The sequence below is a fragment of the Pipistrellus hanaki genome, assembly GCF_964339955.1.
Source record: "Pipistrellus hanaki genome assembly, chromosome: 14".
NCBI classification, from domain to species: domain Eukaryota; kingdom Metazoa; phylum Chordata; class Mammalia; order Chiroptera; family Vespertilionidae; genus Pipistrellus; species Pipistrellus hanaki.
Window position 1 is genome coordinate 53,798,596 of NC_140516.1, and position 23,254 is coordinate 53,821,849.

At 65.6% G+C, this 23,254-nt stretch overlaps 1 protein-coding gene across 6 annotated transcripts in view; it reads right to left on the reverse strand.

Annotated features, from left to right (window-relative positions):
- Window positions 1-23,254, reverse strand: part of TACC2 (transforming acidic coiled-coil containing protein 2) — a 61,814-nt gene that overhangs the window by 17,539 nt on the left and 21,021 nt on the right. The window contains exons 1-5 of one of the 6 annotated variants that reach the window (XM_084904407.1): window positions 15,793-16,033; window positions 7,148-7,284; window positions 4,147-5,410; window positions 1,979-2,014; window positions 77-137 (exon numbers count right to left, since the gene is read on the reverse strand). In XM_084904407.1, the coding sequence (XP_084760533.1) occupies window positions 77-137; window positions 1,979-2,014; window positions 4,147-5,410; window positions 7,148-7,284; window positions 15,793-15,857 (1,563 nt within the window). In that variant the 5' untranslated portion in view covers window positions 15,858-16,033. Of the gene's footprint in view, window positions 1-76; window positions 138-1,978; window positions 2,015-4,146; window positions 5,411-7,147; window positions 7,285-15,792; window positions 16,034-23,254 lie in introns of those variants that run through there. The other 5 variants (XM_084904409.1, XM_084904405.1, XM_084904408.1 and 2 more) reach the window with 5 other exon arrangements.

The window sequence follows — 23,254 nt, forward strand, 5'->3', positions numbered from 1 at the left end:
GGCGGGGACGGGCCCTGGCGGGGAGGGACCCGGCCTCCCCCGGCGAGCGGTCACCCCACACGCCAGGGACACGTACCTGAGAGGGGGGGTCCGAGAGGGGGGACCGCTTTGGCGACTTCTTCACCCTGAACGTGTCACTGGAAACGGAAGGGGAAACGTGAACACAACCGGGTCCGGAACCTTCCGAACACAGAGCAGACCGAAGCCCCCGCCTCTGCTGAGCGTCTGCCCGGACCCCCTGCCGCCCGCCGCCCGGCTCGCTCTGCGCCCCCAGCAGGTGTGACCGAGGCCGGGAGCTCCGGAGGCGGACCCACAGAGGGCGTGGGGCGCTGACCCCGTGCTCTGACTGCCCCTCAGAGCCCGTCTGGGCGCGCAGGTCCGGTCCTGGCCCACCCCGTCCGAGCCCGGCGCCCGGGGGTGCAGGGTCCTGACCCGGGACGGGGCAGCTCCCGCCAGGCAGGTCGGCCGTCACCGAACGGACCTGCCGGGTTTTGGGGGAGGGACCCTGGGTTTGCAGGGAGGAGGCCTGGGCTGGGGGAGGGGCCTGGGTTTGGGGGGAGAGCTGGCAGGCTCCTTCCTGGGACTCTGAGCTTCTAGGGGGCCTGCCGCCCGGCAGGGCTGAGGGGCGGTCATTCTGTAATTTTGGTGAGAACGCACGGGTCGGACACTGTGCCCTGAACCGTCTCCAGCTGTGCAGTCCTGAGCGCTAAGTGGAGGCAGCCTGGGGGGAGGCGCCAAGGGAGCATCGGGGGGACTCCGGAAGGGTCAGAGGTGAGCACAGAGGGGTCCCCGCAGTCCCTGTGCTCAGAATGGAGGCTCCTCCCCCTGCAGATGGGCCCCACCTCCTGGCCTCAGGCCCTGCCCCAGGCAACACATCCTTAGATCTCAACCCCTCCCTGGTCAACCTGTGGTCAGACCCTGGCACCCAGCTCCTCCCTGTGTCTCACACATAACACGCCCACGGAGGCACCCACTCATGGGAACACTGGGATGGTTACTGCAGCAGCGATGCGTTGCAAAGCGCACAGTGGGGCCATAGCCTGAAGCGTCCAGCTGTCCATGCACACAAACACGGGGACTTATGGTTTTCACGCTGCTACGTGGCTCTCAGTCCTAACCTCCCTGGGGCGGCAGAGAGCCAGGGACTCCGCCCCCTGGGGGCTGCCCTCGCCTGGGCCGGGCCGGGCCCCCCATGGGGACAGGGAGGCCAGAAGGCCAGGCCCCCCACAGGGACAGGGAGGCGGGAAGGTGCTGGCCTGGGCCCTGGGAGCCGCCCACAGGACCCTCCTGGCCGGGAGGCAAAGCAGCAGAGGCCTGGGCAGTCTGCTCCGGTCTCCCCCCCACCCCAGGACCGTGACCCCAGGCGGCATGCTGACCCCGGCCGGCCCCGAGCAGCCGTGACTCCCTCAGCCCGGGCCCCGCCCCTCCCGCAGGCCCCGTTTGGAATAGCCCAACGGTCTGCTCCGTGTCCCAGGACGAGCCGCAGCCGCTGCGGGGCCGGCGGGATGTCACCCGTGAAGGCACAGAACTGAGGAGGGATGGCCCCGGCCCACGTGAAACCAGGAGTGAGGGGAGCAGGAATGAGGGGGCAGGAGGGGGCAGGAGTGAGGGGGGCGGGGTGAGGGGGCGGGGGTGAGGGGGGAGTGAGGGGGGCGGGAGTGAGGGGGCGGGGGTGAGGGGGCAGGAGTGAGGGGTCGGGAGTGAGGGGGCAGGAGTGAGGGGTGTGAAACGCGTGGGGCTCGGGCAGGCGGCCAGCAAACAAGGGGAAGGAGCCCGTTCCCGGCGGGCGGGCAGACCGGGGTCGCCTGTCCACGGCCACGCCCAGCGTGGAGACACGGACCCCACGAAACATGGCCCCCCACGTAAACACAGAGCGTGCAGCGGCAGCGGGGGGGGGGGGGGGGGGGGGCAGGCGGAGCGTGCGGTGGACACGAGGCGAGCAGCCCGAGGCACAGGCAGAGGCGAGACGGTTACTTACAACAGAGAACACACAGACATCACGTCTTCAACCATCCTGAGACGGGGGACAGAGAGACAGACACGCACTGACACGCATCGGCCTCGGCCGCGGCCGGCCGAGGGTGCTGGGAGCAGGCGCTGGCCGGAGAGGGACCCCGGGGACCCCCCACCGAGGGCTCTGCCAGGAGCCTGGTCCCCGGGCACCCAGCCACCTGCCCCAGAGCTCTGATGATGGAAGAGGGGAGGCGATACCTGAGGAGGAGGGTGTCTGAGGAGGAGGGTGTCTGAGGAGGGGGGTACCCACAACATGGCTCTCGAGCCAAAGGTGACAGAACGAGTCTGCAGCCTGAGAGTTCAGACTTCTCTTGTTTGGAGCTTAAAATAAGGCTTCTGCCCTGGCCAGTGTGTCTCAGTGGGTAGAGCGTCGGCCTGTGGACTGAAGGGTCCCGGGTCCGATTCCAGCCAAGGGCAGGTACCTCAATGGCAGGCTCGATCCCTGGGCCTGGTCTGGGCTCATGCAGGAGGCAACCAATTGCTGTCTCTCACATCGAAGTCTCTCTCACTGTGTCTCTCCCTCCTGTCCACTCGCTAAGAATCAGTGAGAAAGCAGCCTCGGTGAGGACAGCAAATCCAGAGTAATGCTTCTGGCAGGTTCCATGGAGGGACTGGCAAAGCCTGCTGGGGGAACTGCTGGGGGAACGGGTGGCCCCCCTTCTACCCCCCAACACCAGCAGGAGCGGGGGACCCCAGGCCAAGCCCGAGGCGTCTCCTCAGGGAGCCGCTGCTCTGAGGCCAGGCGCCCCCGGGCCCAGACGGGGCCAGGGACACCGCTCTGATCCGGGCGCCACAGCCGCGGCCGGTCCCGTGCCTCCAGGGCCTGGAGCCGCCAGGCGCCTCGCAGGAGAGCAAGGTGTTGGGGTGATGCTGGCTTCATAGGAGTTTGAAAGTGTTCCTTCCTCTTGAATTTTTTGGAATAGTCTGAGGAGGATCGGTTCTAGTTCTTCCTTGAATATTTGGTAAGAGAACAAGGAAGAAGGCCCTAATCCGGCACCAGCACAGCCCTCGGCCCTCCGACCGGGCGGGAACGCGTGAGGAGGTAGGATGGGCGGGTCCTCTGCCCACACGTGTGTGCGGCCCCGGGCCCACGGCCCTACAGCCCCAGGCCCCACGGCCCCCGGCCCCCGGCCCCCGGCTCCTGGCCCCCGGGCCCACGGGCTCCAGGCCCAGCGGAGGCGGCTCTGCTCCCCCAGGCCCCACGGCCCCGAACCCACGGCCCCACGGCCCCCGGGCCCCACGGCTCCTGGCCCCACAGCCCCCAGTCCTACAGCCCCCAGCCCCCTGGCCCCACGGCCCTGGGTCCACGGGCTCCAGGCCGAGCGGAGGCGGCTCTGCTCCCCCAGACCCCCCCTGGGCTCCTCTGGGTGCAGGCCTGCGGCCGCGTCTGCCAATGCCGCCAGGAGCCGGTGCAGACACAGGCCTTTCTCGGTGAGGGGGGCTCACCGTGCTGGCTCCTGGCCTCCCGAGGGAGGGGCAGAGACGCCCTGACTCTAACGGGATCTAAAGGGCCTCTCTCCCAGCTTCGAGGCCAAAAAACACCCCACTCACGGGTTACATGGAAAGACCCACAGGACAGTCCCCTCTGGGGGACCCCAGCCCCCCCCCCCCGCCCCCGGAGCTGGAAGGAAAGCTGTGGACACTGACTATTCAGGCAATGAACAGCGGACTCTGCCCCGCCGGCCTGGCTCAGCGGCTGAGCATCGGCCTAGGAACCAGGAGGTCAGGGTTCGATTCCCGGTCAGCCACAGGCCCGGGGTGCGGGCTCCGTCCCCAGTGTGGGGCGTGCAGGAGGCAGCTGAGCCATGACTCTCTCTCATCGTGGATGCTGCTCTCTCTCCCTCTCCTTTCTCTCTTAAATCAATAAAAATATAAGGAAAAAAAAAAAGATGGAGGACTCTGGACTCTCGACCCAAAGGGCACACGGAAGGGCACACGGGTGGGGACATGTCGGGTCACATCTGGTGCCAGCATGTTAGACGTGGGAGGGGGAGGCAGCTCAGGTGACTGAGCATGTCACCACCCCCGCCGGCTGCCTCTGCCCGCCGCCCGCCCGCCCGCCCGCCGCCTCCTCTGCCCGCCGCCCGCCCGCCCGCCACCTCCTCTGCCCGCCGCCCGCCCGCCCGCACTTACGTCTTGAGTGGCGTCTTCTTCTTCTTGGCCGGCTTGCCCGGCCCGTCGCCGTCGGCGTGGCCGTCGGGGGCGCCCACAGGGATCTCGAAGGAGGCGGGGGCCTTGGCGGGCGAGCCGGGCGCGGGGCCGGGCTCGGCGGGCTCCCCGCGGGCCTCGGGCGCGAAGCCGAAGGCGGCGGGCGGCGGCAGCTTGGGCGACGCCTGCATCTTGGAGGCGGAGGAGAAGGGGTTGAAGTCGGGGTCGTCCCACTTGTCGGCGTCGAAGGTGTAGGAGCCGCGGGCGGCCGGGGCGTCGGGCTCGGCGGGGGCCCGGGGGGGCGAGGCGGGGGTGCCCTCCGGCCGCTCGGGGCCCTTCTTCGCCTTCGGCCGCCGCAGGGGCATCCTGGCCCCCGGCTTCCGGCCCGGCTTCCTGGCCGCCGCCTCCGGCCCGCCGTCCTCCGAGTAGTCGAACTCCAGCCGCACGCCCCCTCTGGCCGGGGGGTCCTCGGGGGGCCTGCTGTCCGCCGGGGTCACCGCCGCCCCCTCGAGGGCCGGGGCCGGGGCCGCCTTCCTGCCGACGGGGGGTGAGCTCTGCACGCTGCCCCCTCCAGGGGGGGCGGCCCCGTCCGTGCCCACCGTGTCCGTGCCCACCGTGTCCGTGCCCGCCGTGTCCGTGGGGCCGGCGGCCGGGGGCGGGGCGGCGGGCTCCAGGGGGGCCTCCTCGGCGGGGGTGGGGGCGGGGGTCTCCGGGGGCGCCGGCTCCCTGTCGGCCCCAGGGGGCCCGCTCTCCTGGCCGGGCCCGGGGCCCTCCTCGGCCGGCGGGGCCTCGGGCACAGGGGGCGCCTCGGGGGGCCTCTTGGGGGGCTGCTTCCTCCTCAGGGACGGCGGCCGCGGCCTCTTCGCCCGCTTGAGGGACCCGCAGTCGCCGGCCGGACCGGAGCTGCTGGCCTCGGGGGCGGCGGCCTCGGCGTCGGCCAGGCAGGCAGCACCGTCGAGGTCGCCGGCCTGCAGGCTGAGGGAGCGGGGCAGCGCGGCCCGGGCGGGGGGCCCGGGGTCCGGGGACCTCCTCCGCGCGCCCGGGGGGCCCTCCGAGGCCGTGGGGTCCGCGGGCCGGGGCTCCACCAGCTCGATGCTGTCAAAGTCCAGGTTGTAGGCGCCGCTGCTGGCTATGGGCTTGTCCTCGTCGAAGACGGCGGAGCAGGAGTGGGCGGGCGGCCGCAGCGGGCTGCCGTCCACGGGGGGCACGCTCGGGGGGCCATCGGGGCCGGGGGCCGGCTCCCCGCCGCCTGCGGACACGGACAGAGCGGCCCTGGAGGACGCGGCACTGGACAGGCCCTTCTCCGCCCACGATCGCCCCACAGCAGAGCCCGCCGACCGCTCACCGGGGCACATCGCCCCCACCGGGCCGGCTCCACACTGCCAGGCCTGCCGGCCCCTCCTCTGTAAGCAGGAGGGTGGAGGTTACGGGGCAGCCAGACCCCTCACTCAGCCCAGCATTCACGGAGCCCCCAGCCGGGCCCGGACCTGGCACCATGCTGGCTGCTGGGCCCTCGCTGAGGAACCAAACCAGCAAAACTCTGTGCTCCTGGGAATCACGCTCCTCAGGGAGGAGACGGGCAAGAAGCAACCAAACAGCCCAGCCGTGCGGCTCAGTGGTGAGCGCTGACCTAGGACCCAGGAGGTCAGGGTTCCATTTCCGCCCAAGGGCACAGGCCCAGGTTGCAGGCTCCATCCCCAGTGTGGGGTGTGCAGGGGGCAGCCGACCCATGATTCTCTCTCATCACTGATGTTTCTCTCTCTCCCCCTTCCTCACTAAAACTCAATGAAAAAATTTTTTTAAAAAAATTAGCATCTCAGATAAGCGAATAAAGTTATTCGCAGAAATATGTGCCAGCTCCCAACTCCTGGTTGCTTCTCTGAGATCCTGTGTTTTCATTCACGGAGTCTGGCTCCTGTGCGCCCCCTACTGGCATGTGCCCCAACCCGGAATCGAACCATCTGGTTCATGGACTGCTGCTCCACCATGAAGCCACGCTCAGTCTCGGAGCCACGCCCCCACCATGGAGCCACGCTCAGCCACGGAGCCACTGGGCTGGGCCAGCACGGGGCAGGGCAGAGGCGTGGGGTGTGCGAGGGGAACCCCGTCCTCCGTCCATGGAGCACACGCCGGCTGGGCCTGGTGCGCGGACGGCTGTTGTGTGAAATACACGCCCCCAGAGGAGAGTTCGGTCTGTACTCACACCCAGTCTCCCTATTGTTCTGTGGGTTTCGGCCCCTTCAGCAGAGGCTCTGGAGGAAGCCGCGGCCTTTCCTGCTGGCCCTTCCTTCCCGGCTCCTGGGCGGGGGGCGGGGGGCGGCGGGCACCTCCTCCTCCTCCCCTCGCCGGCAGCCCTCCCCCCACGCTGGCCTCGCTGGGGGCGGCTGGCCTGGGCTGGTCCTCCGGGGGCAGCAAAGCAGGTGGGCCCCGTACAGCCGGCCTGGGCTCCAGCGACAACCCCAACCGGAGTGTTCTCCCCGCGCTCCGCCCGCCGGCTCCCCGGGAGAAGCTCTCAGTCCGATCCGGGACTCAGTGTCAGAACGCACGACCCCGGACCGCCCGCCGGCCGGCGCGGCTCAGCGTCCACCCCGGGCCCCGTCCCTCCCGTCAGGGCACAGGCCAGGTGCCGGCTCCGTCCCCAGTGGGGGGGGCGGGCAGGAGGCAGCCCATCGCTGTGTCTCCTCATCGATGTTTCTCTCTCCCTCCCTCTCCCTCCCTCTCTCTCTAAATCAATAATGTGTTTTAAAGGAGCCTGCAGTCACTGGGCCTGCAGACCAGCTTTTACAGAACAAAGAGCGGAATCTGAGACGCCCCACTCGGCCGATTCCGGGGGCAAGGGAAGCCGGTGAGAGGCACCCAGGAGCCCCCACCCCCTGCAGGACCCGCTCCCGAGCTCCTCACCCACCCTCGCCCCGAGCCCGGCGGCCCCCCAGCACCCCGAGCCCCCGGCAGGAGCCCCGCGTCTCCCTGGGGCGGCCCCGCGTACCTGGTTCCTCCGGGGAGGGGGGCGCGCTGACCTCGGGCTCCGGGACGACCTCGGGGGGCGGCGGGGGCGGGGCCGGGGGCGCTTTGACGGGGGTCGTGGACTCCGGGGTCTCAAAGGCTTCCTCCGAGTCAGAGCTCCTGGCGGAGAGAGAGGGGGCCCCGGTCAGGCCGGCAGGCGGGGGGCCGGGCGGGGGGCGGCTCCGGGCCCCAGGGGACCCGGCTCCCTGCCAGCTCCCCGCTGGACGTTCGGGAGGAGGGCGCTGTGTGCGTGCTGCCTGTGAGGGTCTCCCCCCTCCGAGGACCAGCCGCACACACCCCGCCGGGACCCCGACACGCGGAGCAGAAGCATCAGAGCGGCCGTGGACAGGACCCCAAGAGCTGAGCCTGCCAACTGTGGGACCTCGAGGTCCAGCCCTCATTCACCAGCCCCGGCGGCCCACAGCGCCCCCTACTGACGGCCCACGGCGCCCCCTACTGACGGCCCACGGCGCCCCCTACTGACGGCCCACGGCGCCCCCACAGACGGCCCACGGCGCCCCCTACTGACGGCCCACGGCGCCCCCACGGACGGCCCACGGCGCCCCCTACTGACGGCCCACGGCGCCCCCACAGACGGCCCACGGCGCCCCCACGGACAGCCCACGGCGCCCCCACGGACGGCCCACGGCGCCCCCACGGACAGCCCACGGCGCCCCCACGGACGGCCCACGGCGCCCCCTACTGACGGGTCCACGGCGCCCCCCACGGACAGCCCACGGCGCCCCCACGGACGGCCCACGGCGCCCCCTACTGACGGGTCCACGGCGCCCCCCACGGACGGCCCACGGCGCCCCCTACTGACGGCCCACGGCGCCCCCACGGACGGCCCACGGTGCCCCCACGGACGGCCCACGGCGCCCCCTACTGACGGCCCACGGCGCCCCCACGGACGGCCCACGGCGCCCCCACGGACGGCCCACGGCGCCCCCTACTGACGGCCCACGGCGCCCCCACGGACGGCCCACGGCGCCCCCTACTGACGGGTCCACGGCGCCCCCACGGACGGCCCACGGCGCCCCCTACTGACGGGTCCACGGCGCCCCCCATGGACGGCCCACGGCGCCCCCTACTGACGGCCCACGGCGCCCCCTACTGACGGGTCCACGGCGCCCTCCACGGACGGCCCACGGCGCCCCCTACGGACGGCCCACGGCGCCCTCCACGGACGGCCCACGGCGCCCCCTGCAGACGGACGCCATCTGGCTGGCTGTCGGGACAGCAGGGGGCCAGGCGCCCGCGTGTGTGGTGTCTGCGCCCCGGGCTGGCACACAGGGCGGCCGTAGGGCAGAGCAGGAAGGAGGGAGCATACGGACCGCCTGTGGCCTCGGTCGCCCCGGCCCACACCGCACACATCAGGGGAAACGCCGGGGGAGTGATGGAGCCGACCTCCTCCTCCCGGGGACTCCGAGGAGTCCCCGCGGCTGGCCACCGCCGCCCACAACCACGGCCCACAGCCCCAGCCAGGCCACGGGCCACGGTCTCATCCCACAGACACATCCCACAGAGCCTCTCAGCAAGTATCACCCCCACAACGTCCCCTAATTCCCCTCCCGCATCCCGGAGGCAGGGACGCTGCAGTCCGCCCCACAGCCGCCCCACAGCCGCCCCACAGCCGGCACCGGACAAGGGAGAGCTCTCCCGTCAGCCCCCAGGTGGATTTCCTAACAGAAACTACTGGATCCCGCCCCGTCCTGTCGTCCCCATGCCCGCTCAGCAGGGCAGAGGAACCTCAGGAGCCTGCCGGGAAGATGCCTCCGACAGAAACGCACCCGGCAGCCCGCTGCCCGTCTGAGTGACAGGAAACATGTTTACAGAACACGCACTCACGCGGCTCTCTGTGTGAACACGCAGACACAGGAGACGTGCGTGTCCACACCGCACACAGCGTGCACAGCATACACAGCGTACACAGCGTGCACACCGCACACACCACACACAGCGTACACAGCGTGCACACCGCACACAGAGGGCACAGTGTACACAGCGTACACAGCGCACACAGCGTGCACACAGCGTACACAGCGTGCACACCGCACACAGCGGGCACGGACCGCCTTCACGCCGGACCCGGAGCAGGGGCCCCACGCCCGGCAGGACAGCATTCAGATATGACCGTGTGACCGTCTGTCACGCCAGGCGCTGGGTTCGGCCCGTCTCACAGGTGACGGGCCTGGCCCCAGGCACACGGCTTCGCCGCGGCGTCCGGCTAGGAGTCCCCGGAGCAGGCTCACCCCGAGCCCTGCCCTGACCCCGGCCTCTCCCCGCCCATCGTCGGCGCCGGCGCTGTTCTCCCAAAGATCGTACGTGACGCCGGCGGAGAGGAGGCCGTGCACGCCAGGCACTCCGTCTGCCGCACGCTCTCACCGAGCCCGTCAGCGACAACCACTGAGCCACCCGGTGATGGGACCAGTGGGCCCGCCGAGGGCCCCGGAGGCCGAGGCCGGCTGAGGCTGGGACCAGCTCTTCCGGGGCCACGGGCTCCGCTGTGTCCTCACCCCAGTGTCTGTCTGTCCATCTGTGTCTGTCTCTGAATCTATTTGCTCCCTCTCCTTTCTGTGCACGTGTGTGCATATTGCATACACATGCGTGCATACATGTATGTCTGTGTGCACCTCTGTGCCACAGCCCCGTGCTTCTCCGTGTCTCTCCCTCCCCCGCTGGTCGCGGTGCAAGAGGCGCCTTCGGAGACATGGAGTCCCGCTCCTTTAATAATTAAAGGGCCGGCGTCCGTTAATAATTAAAGCCCCGCGCTCTGGCTCTGTGATCCATCACTGAGGGTTCTGCCTTTAAATCGGTCCTTGACGGCCTCGCAGATTTCCTCTCACAACAGCGATCGGGGAGGATATGCCGGCTCTCAGGGCGTCAGGTCCCGTCACCCGGACACGGCCATCTTTTCGGGACATCTCACTCCACTGAGTGCCCCGAGGCCCAGGGAGAAGTCCCGCGTCTGAGGAACACACCTGACACATGGCTGTGTTTTATCAAAATAGGTTCTTATTGAAGTCAGAGAGGAAGGGTGAGGGAGAGAGACATCCAGGATGAGAATCATGGGCCAGCTGCCTCCTGCACGCCCCCTACTGGGGACCGACCCCACAACCGGGGCCTGTGCCCTGATGGGGAATCGAACCCGGGACCCTTCACTCTGCAGGCCGACGCTCTATCCACCTAGCCACACCAGCCAGGGCTCCCCCTTCTCGTTAAGTCAGTTTGAATCTGTGAGTTTTTTCACTGGAAACAGAGGTGCCTGGCTACGGCCACGGGGAAAGCCGTTCTGAGAAGAGACACTCAGGCTGGAAGGACCCAGGGCTGGGGTTAGGGACCCTCGTCACCTCCCCCCCACAACACACACACACACACACACACACACACACACACACACACCCTCTGTGGCCCTGCCTCGTCCTCCCTCAGAGCGGGGCCTGGGAGATGGATGCTGAGGGGAGCCCACGCCCAGCAGCCCTGCCCACCGAGTGTCCTCAGGGCCGTCTGCTCTCCGGCCAGAACCTCTTCGCGAGGAGGCCCGGTGGCCGGGCTGCTCGGAGCTGCGGAGACCAGATGGGCCCCTGACCCTGTGCCTGTGGGAGGGCAGAGCTCACCCTGGGGGGCTACACCAGGCCGGCGGCGTCGCTGTGAGCGCCCCCTAACCCCTGCCCCCTGCCCCGCCCCCACTCCAGGGCGGGCCTGGCGGGACCCTCCATGTCCTGTCCCCCTCTCCTGGGGAGGGGATGCCAGCCTGAGCGTGCCCCAGGCCTGGGAGGAAGCCTAATGCCCTGGGCCAGCTAAGAAGACACTTCTCAGCGAATTGAAAATTAAACCGTGAAGATGCTGGGACGCCGGCTCACACACACGGAGTGATGCTGCTGCAGGGAGGGCCTGAGTGAGATCTGACAGAGCGTGGGGGGGGGGGGGCGGGGCAGGATGTCTTTGTGTTAAGACAGAGCCCCCTGCGAGGTCTCAGGTCCCGGGGGCTGCGGGGACGCGGTGGCCACGTGGCCGACCTCGGCCTGAACCGTCACCCTAAGCCTCCAGGGCCCCTGGACCGGCCTGTGCGGGCGGCGGCCCAGCCCGGCCCCGGAGCTGCTGCCGCTTCCATTTAAGGAGACGGCAGACCCAGGGTCACGCTCTGCTCAGAGGCGGGTCGCAGGGACAAGCGGGGGAAGCCAGCACCCCAGCTCCCCCCACTCCCCCCGTCACAGCCCCGTGTGTGCACACGGCCCCCCGTGTGTGCACACGGCCCCCCGTGTGTGCACACGGCCCCCCGTGTGTGCACACGGCCCCCTGTGTGTGCAGAGGACGCACAGCCACTCGGTACAGCCCGCAGGTGCCGGAGCCGCTCTCCTGGAAGAGCTGAGAACGCAGGAACAAAGGGCATGTGCTGCTCAGCCACCGGCCCGGCCTCCTCATCGGCCCTGAAGTGCCCGCAGGGGCCTATCTATCCGGGAGGAGCAGCTTCCAGGGGAGGAGCGGGAGCTGAGAGCAGAGGTTTGGGCGTCTGAAGAGAGCGGAGCAGCCGGCTGGTGCGAGCTCCATCGGAAACCCGAGCGGAGACGGGGCGACGGGAGGATGCGCTCAGACAGACGGACGGACGCAGTGGGGGCGTGAAACCCGACACCCATCGCCTTCATCCATGAGCGATGCCGTCTCACACAAAGAGCAGAGGAACACAGAGGCAGCCCAGGCCACGGACGGAGCTGCTGTCCGGAGACAGCCCCGGTCCGGAGGGAAGGGGACACGGCCGCACCGACTGGCAGTGACCGGCCCAGCAAACCACAGCCCACCTCCTGCTCCTGCAGACCGTGCCTCACCGGGTCGTCGGTTACTGACCGTCTGTGGCTGCTTCTGCCTCAACAGCGGAAAGAATTGCTGCAACCAAACCCACAGCCTCTGAAGTCTGAAATGCTTGGGAGCTGGCCCTTTACGAAGCTCACGGACCCCTCAGTTTGAGGCACCGTGTCCACCTAGGGAATGCCAGCTTCGTAGGATCGGTGGATACGATCTATAATAATAAAAGTGTAATATGCTAATTAGGCCACAAGTCAGACTGTCCAGACGAAGCCAGGACGACGAGGGAAGCCCGAGTCCCAGGTGTAAGAGGGAAGCCGGTGCCAGCAGCGGGGGAAGGAAGGCCTGCTCTTGCAGGAGTTTCACGCATCGGGCCTACAGTATATAACACTAGAGGCCCGGTGCACGGAATTCATGCATGGGGAGGGTCTCTAGGCCTGGCCAGCCATCAGGGCCGATCGGGGCCTCTGGCTGCCGGCTGGGGCCTCTCTTCTCCGGCTGCCAGCTGGGGCCTTCCTTCATTCCACGCCACCCCCTGGTGGTCAGCGCACATCATAGCAAGCAATCGAACTCCCGGTCTCCCGGTCAAACTCCCGTGGGGACAATTTTCACATTAGCCTTTTATCTATACAGATGGGATTGGCAGATACAATGTTTTGATAACATTGGTGGACACAATGCCCCTGTAATGTAGAACTGGTGGCTACAGTTTTCTATAACTTAGGCTTGATGGATACGATGTTTCTCTGCTGTGGGACTGGCAGATACGATGTTTCTATGACACGGGGTTGGTGGGTACGATGTATCTGTGCTGTGGGACTGTTTCTATGACACGGGATTGGTGGGTACGATGTTTCTGTGCTGTGGGACTGTTTCTATGACACGGGATTGGTGGGTACGATGTTTCTGTGCTGTGGGACTGTTTCTATGACACGGGATTGGTGGGTACGATGTTCCTCTAACAGGAAAACCTGAGTCTGCTCGGTAGGTCAGAGGCAGAGCTTCACTCTCGGGCTGACCCTGCAGCGCTCTATCGATTTCCACATCTTCCGATGCAAACACCATGCTGCTCTCCAGAAACAGCTGCTGACGCGAACTTGTAAACAGAAGCAGAGCTGCCGCTTTCCGTGCGGACGGACGTGTGAAAGCAGATCCCAGGCCCCCGGCGGGCCCGACACGGGAACACCAGCCCACGAACAACCAGTTTTCACAGCACAGCTGCTCACCAGGCCGCGTCTCCACACTCGTCTTAGGGGAGAGGGTGGGGTGTCCCGCAGCTTCTGCTTGCCCACCCGGGACCCTGCCCCCGTCCAGCCAATCCATCTGCCAAGAACAGCCAATCATACTTCAGGCTAATGTGGTTCCTAGGCAACCAAAACTACTGCCACAGAAACAGGCCCAGACAGACGGAAACATGGGGACGGGGGCAGCAGGGTCAATGGGGAGAGACCAGCCCAGAATCCAAGCACCTGGATGTCACCCTGTCCAGTCACCCAGTCAGCACCCCGTCCTCGCCGCCTGCCCCACAATCGGCCAGCGCCCCATCTCAGCGCCCCCACAGAAAGGGATGGCGCGACCCCTTGCCCAGTGGTAGTCGCCTGAGGGCCTGGATGGTCTCGCCTTCAGACCTTACAGAGAACCTGCAGGCGAGTCCCACGGAGAAGGCGGTGCAGTGCCAGGAACCCCAGCCCGCGGGCACCTGGCCCAGGGGCAGGGCTGACACCTCTCGGAATGAGAGACCAAGAAAAAGCGCCTGCTAGGACCTCGATGCTTGTCTCCCCCAAAGATGTGTCTGTTGGAACTCTAACCCCCCACAGAATTAGGTCATTAGGTCATGAGGGTGGGGCCCTCATCGTGGGATTAGTGTCCTTCAGGGAAGAGCCCCGAGGGCTGAGCTTTTCTCCCCTCTCCCCTCTGACCTGCGAGGACATAAGAGATTCATCCGGAAACTGGGGGCCTCTCCCGACCCCAGAACCGAGGACACGCCGTACCCTCAGCCATTCCAGCCCTCCGGCCGGCTCCTGCGGGTCTCCGGCCTCCAGACCGATGAGACACGGATGTCTGCGGTGTAAGCCATCAGGAGCCCTGGTCTCTGCTATCGAACCCGGACCACAGCCGCCCAGAGGTTCCTCTGGGACTCGGGCACCTCCACTGCCCAGATCGCCCTTCCCTCGTTCCGTTTTCGGGAAGGAAACACGGCGAATCCGTCCCACGAGAGCACCCAGAGTGAAGAGAGCACCCAGAGTGAACGCTGCGTCCAGACTCGGAGGAACCGCCGCCCCCACAAGAGGAGCACGGCCGTTTAGGCCAGTGACCCGGCCGGGCCCCTCGGGCCTCACGGAGACTCCTGCCCATGCAGAGGCTGCTGCTCAGAGTCCATGCGGCAGACCGCCCGCGGGGAGAGGGCCCGGCTGGTGCCGAGGGGCCCTCAGCTTCCCAACCTCCGCTCAGCAGCTCCCGCTGCAACGCGGCCAGCCAGCCTCACCCCCGGGGGCAGAGCCCGGGACCGTCTCCCCAAAGACCTGGACCCCGCGGGAGCCCCGCTCAGACCTCACCACTCTGACCCTCAGTCCCTCACCCGGGAAAGGGGCCAGAGACCAGGGGAGGGGGCTGAGCAGCCTGTGTCCTCACGCCTACACCACATCACCGTCCCAATCTCTGCCCCTCGGACAGGCCTGAGCCCTGAGGACTAGCCAGGCCCGGTGAGCGAGTTCGGGGTCAGAGGCTTTTAGAGAAATGGGTGGAAATGGCCCCTTTCTCCGAGGCCCGAGGCCTCCAGGGCTGTCCGTGATCCATGCATCACACAACACACTACACGTGGAGGGAATCCAGGCCACGCGTAGGCTCACAGCGCCGATGGAGAGAGAGAGGAAGAGAGAGGGGGGGAGGGAGGGAGAGCGAGAGCCCTCCAGCGCCATGCACACTGAGAGGCAGTGCTCCCGGTAAGACGATGCTCTCCGTGTGGGTCGAAGACAGATGACTGGGCTCACCTGCTCCTGAGGGAGGTCCCAGAGCCCACTCAGCTCAGCCAGCATGACATCACCACCCACTCCCCTCTGCAGCCCCGGGACCAGCGACCAGCGAGGCGGCCCCACGGGGCAGCCCGACCCCAGCCTGGCTCCCAGGAACCACTGCTTCAGCACCACACCCCCACCGCGCCCCGAGGCCCCAGGACCATCTCTCCTTTTGGGGGAGGGGGGGCAGGTGGGGGAGGGGGGACCTGCAGGCTCGGGGTGCACCAGCCTGGCCCCCCAGCAGCCCCATCGATGGATTCAGGGAGCCCCTCCTCCCCTCGGCCGGACCGGGCGGGGAGGTTTGGGCAACGATGGTGTAGAAATGGCAGTTCCCACCAACAGTGCCCAGGGCAGCCAGCCCAGGACACAGCCGACCCGGGGCACAGCCCGCCGGGGGCACAGCCCGCAGGGGGCACATTCGCCCTGCGGTTCGGAGAGAAGACAGGATCCCGGACCCGAGGTCCAGAGCCGGCCGCGGGGCCCAGAGCCAGGAGCGCCCGGCCGCAGGTCCCCCCGGCCCAGCCACCCGCTGCCCCGGGATGGATGCCCCTCCGCTGGCTGCACACAGGGCACCGGGCCACACGTGTTCTCCCCGCAGCCCGGGGCCTGGCTGCCCCCACCTCCCCCGTCCCCCCGCGCACACACACAGGAACCCCGATGTGGGCGGCGGGGTGGCCGGCGGCCCCGGAGCTGCTCTGAGGACGCAGGCCGCCCTCCGGGCCGCGGGCACGGGCGGGGAGCCGGGAACAAAGCCAGGCCCCGGGGCGGCCGGGGGAGGGCCGGGGAGAGGGGGCCGGCCGGGGGCACTCACATGGCCTCGGGGGCCTCGGGGCTCGGCTCGCAGGCGGCTGGCTGCAGGGACTGCGCCCCTCCCATCCTCACTGCGCCCCGCGCTGGCCTGGCGCGTCCTGCGGCCGGGAGCCGGCGGCGGGCGGGCGGGGGCCGGGGCGGCGGCGCGGCAGAGCGGGGCGGCCGCGGGCATCCGGGCGGGCGGCGGGCGCTGGGCTCCTCACGCCCCGGCCGGGCCCGGCGAGCGACGCGGTGATGTCATCGGACCCGGGCAGCGGCTCCGCACCCACAAAGCGCAGCCTCCCCCGGAAATGGGGGGGAGGGGCGGGGCGGGGAGACCCTCCCTCCGCTCCCACCGGCGCCGCCCGCCGCCCAGCGCGGGGCTCTGAGAGCAGAGGCGGGGCGGGGGCCGGCTGACCCCGGGCTGGGGCTCCCGGCCGCCTCCCGGCCGCCGTCCCTCCGGAGGGAACGGACTCTCCGCCCGAGCGCGGCCGCAGGTGAACGGCTGGGAAGGGAGCGGTTTGCAGGCTCCGTCAAGGGAGGCCAGGCCGGGCGGGGACCAGAGAGCAGAGGCTCTCACAGCCGGGGAGGTGGGCGCGGCTGGGCAGGGAGAGGGAGACGCAGGAGCCCGTTCAGGGTTTGCACCCGCCGGGGCACCAGGTGAGCTCCCCATGGGGACAGGGAGGCTGCCAGAGGAGAAGGAGGAGGAGGAGGAGGAGGAGGAGGAGGAGGGGGAGGGGGAGGGGGGAGGGGAAGGGAGGGGGGAGGAGGGGGAGGGGAAGAGGGGGAGGGGGAGGAGGAGGGGGAGGGGGAGGAGGAGGAGGAGAGCAGGAGGAGCTGGTGGAGACAGACCTGGGTCGTGGGCTCCATCCCCAGCCCGAGACATGCAAGAGGCAGCCAATCAATGATTCTCTCATGATTATGTTTCTATCTTTCTCTCCCTCTCCCTTCTGCTCTGAAATCAATAAAAATATATAAGAACAAAGAGCCCATTTCTGATTCTAAACCCAGGTGGAGCCTGCAGGGGCGAACATGACACCCACCCAGCACCCACCCCTGCTCCCACCGCCCACGTCCCCGCTCCCCGCTCCGAGCCCTCGCTGGGCTCCGGCCGCAGAGGCTGGAGGCACTTCCTCCGTCCGGCCTCAGGAGGCGGGCGCCCGCCTGGGGACCACGGCCACTCCTGCCCCCGTCCAGGCAGCTCCCCTCAGAGCCCACAGCCCGCCTCACGCCCAAGCTGCCCGGACCCTCGGGTGGGACCCGCCGCCGTCCCAGCGTTCCTTCCCCCACAGCCCACGCCCGATGCCCCTCGCTGCGGCCAGAAGGAAGGAAACGGAAACAAAAGCGCTCCAAGCCTTTAAACCCGCGGCCGCGATGCCGCGATGCCACGATGCGTGATGCCACGATGCGTGATGCCACGATGCCGCGATGCGTGATGCCACGTGGACGGCCCCGGGGTGGCGGCTCCTGAGGGTCCAGAGCTTCCGGTGGCCGCCTGGCCCCGGCCATGTTCAAGGTCGTCGCCACCAGAAGGGACGTTCCGGGACCCGGCGCCGTGGCAGCTCCAGATCCCCGAGGCCGGCGCCCGGATCCGTGTGAAAATGGCCCCCACGCAGGTCCCACGGGCAGGAGCTGCCGGGCCCGGGACCTGCTCTGACGCACCTCCCGCCCCGGAGGTCACGCTCACGGCCGCACGTGGGAGGAAGGCACATCTCGTTCCGAACGAGCGGGGAGGACGGACGGACGGACCCGCTGGGCCCGGTCCCCCTCCGTGTGGGCTCCGCAGCGGAGCCCTGTCCCTCTCTCCCTTCTCGGGAGGAATTTCCGAGGACAGAGAGTCCGGAGGCCCCTGGGCGCCCCCGCCCTGCGAAGCGCTAAGCGCTGCGTTCGGTTCACATATCTGTGTGTCCCCCTCCCCCCCCCCCCAGCTCCCCCGGAGCTGACACCCAGGCTCCCGGGAGGGGAGGCGCGGCCGCAGAGGAAAAGCCAGGTGTCAGCACCAGTGAGCGTCCGAGCTGCCGGCCCGGCCAGGCCCCGGAGGCCGGCTCCCGGAGGAGCAGGTGGAGGTGGGAGGCAGGGCCCCCTCGGAGCCGCCCCGCTCGGAGCCGCCCCGCTCGGAGCCCGGCCCTTCCTGGCAGGTCCCCCAGACGACGGCGCAGTCCCCCCGCGACGGCCGGAGCCGGAGCAACCAGAGGAAGCCCTGCCCCGGACGAGCCCCGGGGCAGTGCCGGCGCCCAGGAGCCGAGCAGATGGCGTGCGGCCGGCAGATGGCCGCGGCCTTATCGTCCACCTCCCCCCCATCTGGCCGGCACCAGCCTCCCGGGGCCTCTCCTCCTCCGTCTAGGGTTTCCAGGGAGGATCGGTAATAGGATCGGTAATTAACAGGGGAGCAGTAATGGGGGATCGGTAATGGGGGAGCAGTAATGGGGGATCGGTAATGGGGGATCGGTAATGGGGGAGCAGTAATGGGGGATCGGTAATAGGGGATCAGCAATGGGGGAGCAGTAATGGGGGATCGGTAATAGGGGATCAGCAATGGGGGAGCAGTAATGGGGAGGCAGTGGCCAGAGGCAGCTCAGAGGAGGGAGGTGAGGCGGGGGGAGAGGGTGTGAGGTGCTGGCAGAGCCAAGTGTGGGGGTCGGAGCCTGAACAGTCCCCCCAACAGAGGCCCGGACTCCAGCGACGGCGGACACAGCGCGCACCCTGGAGCCGCCGCGGCCGAACCAGAGGTGCCACGGAGGCCGAGGGGCCGGGAGCCGTTCCCATCACCCATGACCACGCCGGCACTGAGCCCACGGAGGACGGGACCGCCGGCACCGACACCGGCCACCGGCCGCCGCGGCGGAGACAGAGCCGGGACACAGGCTCAGGCGGCAGGACTGCACCGTCGGTGCCCCCCCCACGCGGGCACCCGGACGGCTGGCACCTCCCAGGGCTCACTGGTTTGGAACGAGGGCGAAGCAGACGCAGCTCTGCAGGAGGGAAACATCCCTCAGGCGCCCGGACTGTCCTGTGGGGACACGTACAGTTTACGGCCAAAACCTGGCAGCCGCCGGCGAACCCAGGGCGCACACATCCTGAACCCAGTGATCCTTTTAAAAATAATTTTTAAAAATTACGTCTTTATTGGTTTTAGAGAGGAAGGGAGAGGGAGAGAGAGAAACATCGGTGACGAGAGAGAGAATCACGGAACGGCTGCCTCCTGTACGCCCCCCCACCCGTGGCCGGGGCATCGAGCCTGGATGTGCCCTGACGGGAATCGAACCCGGACCTCCTGGTTCCTAGGCCGGCGCTCAGCACTGAGCCACACGGCCGGCAGCATCACTGCCGAGCGCTGAGAGGCCGTGGCAGCCCGTCTGGTCGCCGGCGGTGGCTACTGAGTGGCCAGCGGGCAGCAGGAAGTTCGAGCAGCATGGAGTCCCGGACCGAGGGAGGACCGCCCTCCCGGGCGGGTTCAGAGTCTGAATGGGCTATTTCTGGAATTTTCCATTTGCTGTTTCCGGGCCCCCATTGACGGCGGCCACGGGGCCCGTGGGAAGCGAAACCCAGGACGGGGAGGGCTGCGGCCTGGCTGTCCTCTCGTTAGCGTCAGGTTCACGGCCAACGTCCTGAGCCACTCACACCGGCAAGCTCGACCGACAGAACGCTGCCCTCGGCCAGTCACAGCTGCACCCAGAAGCCCTCGCCAGAGCCCAGCACCACACGCAGGCCAGGCCGTTCTAAAGAGCCAACCGCCCTGGCCGGGGTGGCTCAGTGGATAGAGCGCCACCTGCTGGCTGAAGGGTCTGGGGTTCGATTCCCGGTCAGGGCACATGCCCAAGATGTGGACTTGATCCCTAGGAGTGGGTGTGCAGGAGGCAGCTGGTCCATGATTCTCTCTTATCATCGATATTCCTCTCTCTTTCTCTCCCTCTCTGACATCAGTAAAATTAAAAAAAAAAAAAAAAAAAAAACACAGCAAAACCATCGACAAAGCGCACAGAATTACCGAAACGGCGTGGCCTCCGGAGCCTGGGAAGAACTCGTCCGCGGCACCACCCGGTCAGAGCGCCCGGCTCCCTGGGCTGGACCGCCGGCTCCCCGGCCGGGCCTCGCCGCCGTGCTGCACACAGAGCCCGAGGACTGACCTTGGCCTCGGCGCAGCAGGCGAGTGCAGACTATCAGTTCTCTCTGACGTCCCGCCGAGGGCGAGGACGGCGGCAGCTGTGGAGGCCGCTGCTGACCAGGCCGGCCCAGCCTCCCTGCTTCAGAACCGCCTCGTCCCCGGGTCCTGGCGGCAGACGCCGGGCCGTAACCTCATCGCCTTTGACACGGGCAGCCCTTCGGCCTCCAGAACTGGCTTCAGCGCCGGAGCAGGGAGGCTGACCACGCCAAGGTCATCACAGCAAAACCAGGGCGACGCCGGACAGCCCATGTCCAGCAGGGGGCGCGGCGAGGCCCAGGGAGGCAGCAGTGTGGGCGCGGGGCGGCTGTTTAAAACCAAGGTCGAGCTCTACCCCGGTGTGGCTCAGTGGATAGAGCTTCGGCCTACAGACTAAAGGGTCCCGGGTTGGATTCCGATCAAGAGCATGTACCTTGGTGGCGGGCACATCCCCGGTGGGGGGGCTGTGCAGGAGGCAGCTGATGGATGTTTCTTACTTATCCATGTTTCTAACTCTATCCCTCTCCCTTCCTCTCTGCAAAAAGTCAATAAAATATTTTTTAAAATAAAAAAAAGTAAAACCAAGGCCAACCTCCAGGTGCCTGCAGGTGGACATGTCCATGATGCTCAGTGAAATATGCCAGCCTGAGAAAGATAAATGTCACATGACCTCACACATTTGTGGAATATAATGAACAACATATACTGATGAACAAAAACAGAGACAGAGAAACATCTGTCAGACAGTCCAACCTCAGAGGGAAGGCAGGGGAGGGAGGGGGTCAGGGGGAGAGATCAACCAAAGGACCTGTGTGCATGCGTATAAGCCTAACCAGTGGACACAGACACCAGGGGGGTGAGGGCATGAGTGGGGTTGGGAGTAATGGGGGAATGAGGACACATATGTAATACCTTAATCCAGTGTTTCCCAAACTTTTGACATATGTGCTCCCCTTCTATAATTTTCGTAACGCTGAGTACCCCTCGTACTCATGAGAACGTAGAATTAGGCGCAGCTAAGCACGGTGCAGGGCATATCCCACCAAACTCCGGTGCAACGCGTACCCCCACCGAACTCTTCCCGTTCCCCTGGGGGTACGCGTACCACACTTTGGGAAACACTGCTAAAGAAAAAAATAAAATAAAATAAAAAGGAACCAAGCATAGGTTTAAAAACTTCAGCAGCTCTACCATATTTTTTGTGCATTGATATGAGTATGCATGTGTATGTACATGTATGTGCATGTGTGTATGCGTGTACATGTATGTATAAACACAGAGAAAGACAGCACCCGAGGGAAGAGCCCCAAGCAACACAGAGGGGCTTGCCCAAGCTGCCCAGAGTGAGGCCACGAGAGTTTATTCTTCGTTGAATTTATCTCCATTGTTTTAGTTCTGTGCTGACACGTGCCGGTTTCAGAATAAAATAATGAAGAAAACATCTAAGGAGAATCGGAGTGCCAAGGAACAAGGTCATTCATTCAGCTGGGACAGGCACCGGCTGGCGTGGCTCAGTGGTGAGCGGCGACCTAGGAACCAGGAGGTAAGGGCTTGATTCGCGGTCAGGGCACAGGCCCGGGTTGTAGGCTCCATCCCCTGCAGGGAGCGTGCAGGAGGCAGCTGATCCATGATTCTCTCTCATCATGGATGTTTCTCGCTGGGAGCCAATCATTGTTTTACTGATGAGAGCTGTGGACAGGGAATCAGAGGGCTGGTCAACCTTAACTGCTCTGAAGGGTCAGAGCTAATGACTAGGTATTGGTAGCTGAAGCAGTCCCCACCTGTTAGTCCTACATCCACTGATTGGCTGTGATTGGAATTTCCTGCCCAGGGGATATGTGTGTATCCTATCATTTTAATCTTTAAAAAGGGATGGGCCGAAACCGGTGTGGCTCAGTGGGTAGAGCGTCAGCCTGCGGACTGAACGGTCCCGGGTTCGATTCTGGTCAAGGGCATGTACCCTGGTGGCGGGCACATCCCCAGCAGGGGGTGTGCAGGAGGCAGCTGATCGATGTTTCTCTCTCATTGGTTTCTAGCTTTCTATCCCTTTCTCTTCCTTTCTGTAAAAACTCAATAGGCCTGCCTGCGGGGCGTCTGGGGGAGATGATATTGCTCACCTAGAGCGAAGAAAGGAGGAAAAATACACGAGAAAAGGTGTGGAAATTCCCCGAGAAAACGGGGGAAGGTAAACCGCACGCAAAGCCCAGGACTGACTGCAGAGGCGCGATCTGTGAGTGGAACGGGAACGTCTTTCTCAGCCAGGCTCCTGGGGAAGAATTAATTATAAAATAACGTGGTTCCTTGTTCAAATTAAAACCCTAATTGGTATGTGGAATTTGAAGTCTGTAGTAAGTGAAACTCTATGGAGGAAACCGGAGAAATTCAAAGGTGGCAGGAGAGGCCGGGCTGTCTGCTCTCCACGGTGAGATTGCTGAAGGTGCTGTTTAAAATTATAAAGGAGCTCACAGGGAAATGCACATTTTGGCCAAACTGGGTGTTATTGCTTCGGAAAGCGAAAAAGGAGGGGGAAATGTGAGATCTGTCTTTATTAAGCATGGAAAGAAACTCGGCCAGATCTGTTGCTGAAACTTCCCTGGAAGTAAGTAGGGACTCCTCAATGTTTGGCTTGCCGGTTTTAAAAGTACAAAGTGCAAATTAGATTGGGAGAGGTTATATAGTTGTGGTAATTACAATCATATATGGATATGGATATGGATATGGATATGTGTGTGTGTGTGTGTGTGTTTGATCGTTTCTTCCATGTTGAAATTTCTAGGCTTTGACAGAGATGATTCTTGGGAAGCTTCAAGGGCCAGGAGTAATACAGGAAATTTGTTCTCTCTTCTCCTCAAGGAAATATTTTTGAAATTTAACCGATCTAATATACTTGAAATCGCATGGACAGCTTTATCAAATAAAAATTAATAGCTATATTTACTTTTAGATGCTATAAAGGTCTTGGCCTCTAAGGAGGGGAAAATATTCCTTAAAACCCCCAACGTGAAAAACCAAAAGGGGGGATGGAGAGATCACCTGTGGGCAGGCTGCACCAAGCCTCAGCTACTTTGAATTCCTTCACCTGTGATGCTGACGGAAGACACCTATGGAGCTGCATTGGTGTCTGAACAAAGGAAAATGGTCTGGTTAAATGGAAGGACCCGAGTCTGGCTTATGGAAGGGACCCTACCCATCGTTAACCTTTGGCAGAGGGGATGCTTGTATATCTTCCCAGAGAATGTTTCCAAACCCGTGTGGATTCCTGCTGGAAACATTAAACTGCAACAGGGATCCAAGAGAGAAACTAGCCAGACTAATGAGGACCTGTGCCTGGAGCCACACCATG